This window comes from Pantherophis guttatus, chromosome 6 (genome assembly GCF_059756535.1).
Source record: "Pantherophis guttatus breed Tessera chromosome 6, ASM5975653v1, whole genome shotgun sequence".
Lineage (NCBI taxonomy): Eukaryota > Metazoa > Chordata > Lepidosauria > Squamata > Colubridae > Pantherophis > Pantherophis guttatus.
Genome location: NC_142068.1, coordinates 59,532,096 through 59,538,095, shown reverse-complemented (window position 1 = coordinate 59,538,095; position 6,000 = coordinate 59,532,096). Strand labels below are relative to the sequence as shown.

At 36.8% G+C, this 6,000-nt stretch overlaps 1 protein-coding gene across 1 annotated transcript in view; it reads left to right on the top strand.

Annotated features, from left to right (window-relative positions):
* The first annotated feature begins 3,225 nt into the window (after positions 1-3,225).
* The window catches only part of CPXM2 (carboxypeptidase X, M14 family member 2), a 102,616-nt gene continuing 99,841 nt past the window's right edge, over positions 3,226-6,000 (top strand). The window contains exon 1 of the mRNA XM_034436401.3: positions 3,226-4,293. Coding sequence (XP_034292292.2) covers positions 3,954-4,293 — 340 coding nt within the window. The 5' untranslated portion in view covers positions 3,226-3,953. The remainder of the gene's footprint in view (positions 4,294-6,000) is intronic.

Genomic DNA, 6,000 nt, shown 5'->3' with positions numbered 1-6,000 from the left:
CTCTCCTCCTGGTAGCTAGCTACATGATAATCTTTACCTAGATTACCTAAAATATTTCTTATAAATAACTATTCTTTCTATCACAGTTGTATAGTCTGCTTTGTTAATCATTGCTCCAATTCCAGCTCTCAGGAGCATTGACATACCCATGTAGAATGCTTCAATATCCAGCATTCAGTAAATGTACAAGAAGGTTTCATGAATAAAACAGTGGGACTCTCCTGAGCAATGAAGAAAAACTTGGAGAAGAAAGCATACAAAAAAAAAGAATCAAGAAATTTTCAGCCTGTTTGGAAGCGGCAAGGATCAAAATCCTCCCTCTGATAATCCAAAGTGAAAATACTCCTTTGACATTCAAAGTGAAAATACTTTCTAGGAAGCACCTTTGTGCTAGATGAGGAAAGACGCCCAATTTAGAAATAAAGAGCCTGGGATGCTGGAAAATACAGAGCAGCTAAGATTTATCTGGCAGCCAGTGAAGCCGTTCCTCTGCATTTAAGGGATTTAGATCATGCCAAAGAAATTTGGAAAATTTTCTCAAGACTTACAGAAGAAAGAATCCACAGTCTCCAAAATGCTTTTCAGAAAGCTATGAAACAAGTGTCTGGAGAAGGTCATTATGTATAATAAATCAAATAATAGATATTGCAAGTCAGCTTAAAAGGAACAAATGCTTCTAATGGGAGGACAGTTGATTGTTTTCATGTTAAATTCATTACCATTGCTATGGTACATGTAGTGGATGTGAAATATGAATGCTGGTATTAATTTCATGGTAAATCACTTGGAAAACTATAATCTGCATAACTATAATGGGCAACTTGCAGTTCTCAGTCAAGAATCTGATTGTATAGCAAAAAGAAGGCAAAAAGAAAGGGAATAACTTCAGTCCCATGAAAAAGTCCAAAGAAATAGATAGAACAATAAGTATCAGAGCAAATAAACCAGTGGTGAAATTCAGCCGGTTCTATCTGGATCGTGTGATCTGGTAGCGCCAGTGGTGGGAGGCTCCGCCCACCCATCCAGACATCATCACGTCCCGTTTTTTACCCTCCATGCATGCGCAGGATGTGCACGCGAGCTCACATTTGCGAACCGGTAGCGAAGGTAAGTGAATACCACCCCTGAAATAGACCCAACAAACAGCATCTGTTTTTATCCTGCAACAATTGTTAATTCCATTAAACAGAAAAAATGATCCATTGAATTCAGTGAGCGTACATCTTCTATTTATTTGGCACTCTGGACAAACAATTACCACAACATGGAGAGGTCTATAAAATTCCAGTGTGGATTAGGCAAAGCAGAATGGGTGTAGCAACTATAACTTTTGTCGCTTTTGTTCTGGATTGGGTCTATCACACAAAAGGCAACAAAAGCAATAAAAAAAATGTAGCTTGCACTTGCTTAGAAGGTAGCCTGAAGTGGAAAACATTGATACATAACTCCATAAAGGATTAAAAATATTTCTGAATTGCAGTCAGTAGTCATCATAGATAACTACACCATATCCTTTTGTGGCTTTTTGAAAATGAAAATCAAAAGAGCAGGGGGCTTGTTCTGAGTTCTGATTGATTCCTATAAACTTAACATTTTATAACCTAGAACACTTTTAAGTTTTGTACACTGAATTTGCTTTGAGATAGAGTCCACTTGGAACATTCTGATGGGAAACTACAGGTGAGGATCTTTTGTTCCACTCTTGAAACAAAACATTTCCCATTTCATGGACGTTTAAACTACAAAAAAGAATAAAAATATAAGAATCCCTTTGGGCAAAATAACTTAGCAAACAGATTGGCTTAGTTCTGTAAACATAAAGAGAACAAAATATGGAATCTACATAGGTAAAAATCCTATTTAAAGGTATCCAATATCTTGACTGTTAATGTTTGTAATATCATAGTCATTGTGTGCAACTCACAGCCACTCTATGGCTCAGCATTCTCCATGTCCCTCTGTCTCCACTGTGTCCTTCAGATCCACCATGGTTTTTTTTTTTTTTAAATTTGATTTATATGCCGCCCTTCTCCGGAGACTCAGGGCGGCTTACAATGCGCTAAGCAATAGCCTTCATTCTTTTGTATATTTATACAAAGTCAGCTTATTGCCCCCACAATCTGGGTCCTCATTTTACCTACCTTAGAAAGGATGGAAGGCTGAGTCAACCTTGAGCCTTGGCGAGATTCGAACCTGCAGTAATTGTGCAGGCATCTGGTCTTAATAACCAGCTTAATAACAGGGTGCCTTAGACCACTGTATTACCAAGGCTCTTTTATAGTATCTTTTATAGTGTCCAGCCAGCGGGTATTAGGGTGGTCCCTTCTCCTTTTTCTGCTGATCACTCCCAGCATGATTGACTTTTTGAGTGACTCAGCTCTTGTGACCTGACCAAAGTATGACAGTCTCTGTTTGGTGATCTTGGTTTCAAGTGGTATTTTTGGTGAATTCCGGTCTAGGACTTCTTTGTTATTTTTGCAGCTCATGGCAAGCCTAATAGTTGTCTCCAGCACCACAGTTCAAAGGCGTCCGCCCTTGTCCTCTCTGCATTTTCCAGAGTCCAAGTTACACAATCATAAGTAGCAATTGGAAAAATTATTGCATTAACTAATATGCATTTGGTTGTGAGGCTGATGTCTTTACTCTTCCAAATGTTATTCATGCCAGACATTGCAGTTCTATGTGATATATGCCGTCTAATCTCAGGGTTGCAGTCACCACTTTGGTCATTTTTAGAGCCCAGGAAGATGAATTCCTTCACTATTTCAATGGTCTCATTGTCGATCTGCACTCTGACCTGTGTATTCCCAGCCAGGAGGTCACATTGCTTAGTACTGTATCTTCCATATCTTTGAATTGATATGTAAAGTTTTTTGGTGGGGAAAAATGGAGTAGGTCCCAAGTCTTTCTCCAAGACAGAGCTATGTTGTCCAGTATAATAAGGCTTATACTGTTTACCCATCACCACCATGCTTTGGGAGCGGAGCTTTACAATGTACTCCTATGCATTTCTATTAAAAAGCAATAGTGCTTACTTAGTTTATTGTGGGCACGGGCACAATATTAGTCTCTCTCATATGTTAGGAGGACAGACTGTACAAATGAAAAAATATCACTTTTCTATGCCATTAATGATCTGCACCTGTTTTCTATCAAACGCTCGAAGAATAATAGGCATTTTCATGAGTCTGCCTTCCTGTTTTCTAGAACAAGAACACAACCTTCACATTCTGCTGAGGATTCCAGCTCCACCAGAGGAGAAAAAATATTTTCCCTTTCTCCTTCAGTTTCATCTAAACACATTTCACTCTACACAATCCAGGCAAGACAAAGGACACAATTTGTAAAAAAGGAATCGGATACCAAGGCTTGTGGCCAACTCACTTTCTGCCCGTCCCCTACTTTATTGAATAAACAATGTCCAGACTTAGTATTATAGCAGCATTCAAAGTCCCAGAATCTTAGGAGCCATGAGTTTAATTGAATTTTTAATGGGGAGTAGAGGGGGAGGTAAAAGTGAGGGGGAGAGAAACAATATCTTTAAAAGCTTGGGATGGAAAAATCACACCTGTCAAGTATGTCTCTTTTCCTATATGCCTGCATATGTGTTTGACTCTTAAGCTCTGCTGATCACATGAACTGTAGCTGTTTCCTCCTCCCTCTGTTTCCACTCCACACTCCTATTTCATTAGCTGTAACTTTTGCAAACTATTCCCAAAGCAGAAGCTCTAATGCCAGACTTTGCTCTTCACCTTGGATTTTACTAGCAAATAACTTTCTTTCTTCTTTCTTTCTTTCTTTTTTCTTTCTTTCTTTCTTTCTTTCTTTCTTTCTTTCTTTCTTTCTTTCTTTCTTCTTGCTTCTTTCTTTGCTTACTTGCTTTTATCTTTCTCTCTCCACTTAAATTTAGTCTGGAAAACTGCAAGGCTACATTGTTTTAGCACAACATAAACATGATGAAACAGATTCCCATTTTCAGGAAGATATCGTTTCTTCAGTTCTACCTTGTTTTTTGTTATTTTGATCTGGTACTGCTTGGCTTTATCACGTGGGCTCTCCCCATGGAGGACCAGGATTACTACCTACAAGAAATCATCAATAGGAATCATTATTATTCTTATCCAGATCCCAATGAGGACTTGTCACCTTTCACAGAGCAACCAAGAGAAAAAGACTTGAAACCTTCTGCAGAAATAGAGGTATCTCCAAGATTCAAACCAGGCAAGAAAGAGTACAAATCAAAGAAAACTATCAAACCAAGAAAGAATAAATCAACTCTGGAAACACCACCAGGTAACTTTCTTCCTTTGCTTTCAAATTTAACATTCTAGATTGGGTCTCAAGGGTTTCCAATAAGCATAACTCATACATAATATGGCCTCTTATTGCAAGTAAACAAACAATTTGTTATTAAAAGCAGCTATTATGTTTACAGGGTAGTTTCTGTCAAAACCTAGTAATCCTCTCTACTCTTTTAGGAAGACATAGCCTTTCTATTACTCTTTCCTTGGTCTCTTCACTTAAATGTTTTCAAAAAAAAACTTTTTCTCTGTACCCAGCTTCCTTTTCTCAATTGCAGATGACATCTGCTTTTCTGTTTAATATAGATATACATATGAACAAAGTTTTATTGTGAAATTCATAGGGAAGGAAGGATATGAAATTTCTTTCTGGAACAACATGTGGATTTTGTCTTATCTCATATGAAAGCTCTGCTCAACAATGATCAAAGAGGATATTAGACAAAATTCAATTAATATGAAATGAAAAACACAAACAAACAGATACAAAATAAAAGACTGCGGTCCAAACGAGTTTGGACATTCATCTCTGATTTTAGCAAATATATTATCATCCTCACCATCCTCACTCTTTCTATATAATGACATTTAAGATTTTAAGTCCTTATGTTGCTACACTATACTAAGACACCTGAAATACAATGTTTTGTCTTGATTTTTTCAGGTTCTAGTTTCATTTTTTTGAAAATACATTTTTATATTAATTTTGTTCTTTGTTTTATTTATACAGTCCTGTAAAAAAAGATGTTAAGTCTTTCTAACAACAAACAGTACAATGTGTTTACACGACAGTAATAAGACCGTAACATTTGTAATGCATCATGAAAACTGTCATATACAACCACCCATGTATCAAATATTAAAAATAATATATTGAACAAAAATAAATGAATGGATTTCTTCCCATCAAAGCTCTCAATGTGCTAATAATGTGAATGCAGGAGTTTTACTGTATTACTCCTTATACTTTTCTTTGATTTCATTCCTGAACAACATGCTTAAATGCTGGACAGTTGGCCCAAGAGTCTGGCACTGTAGGACTCTTGGAATGTGTTGGCACATCATGCACTGTTACATAACAATTACATCTTGAAATGGTGTCTTGTTGGATTAGTCTCATCTCAGCAAAAGACTTTGTGCTTCTGGAAGTGGAATGACAAATTACACTTGCCTCCTCAGGTCCATCTCTCTAGCTGAAAACCAGACACATTAATATGCTGTTTTAGACAGCAATGTAAAAAGCATTTCTGCTATCCTTCTTTTGGCCTAACCATGCAGGCAGCCATGGATCTTAGTATAAGCAATGGGAATCCTGCCATTGCTTACTGTACAGCATCTTCAGGAAATAATTATTTTGTGCACAGGTGATTTTTAGAAAAGCTCTTGTGTTGATTGTTTGGATAGATTCTTCTGGACAAACAAATTTCAGAACAAGCCTAGGGATATTGTTTACACAAAGGCATAAAAGTGGAGAATCATGCAACAATTAATCTTAATTGATACTTTTGGTTCTATTTTTAGAGTTAATGGTCCATTTCTGTAATAATGTATTTAAGAAAAACAGTAGATTAAAGGCTAAAGAAAATAATTCAAGTGGCAAACATTAAAAATGCCCTCCATTTCTTTTTTAGCTTGATGGGGCTAAATGCATGTTAAATTAATTAGGTGTTTGTTGCAAGCAATCAGTTGGGTCTATGCT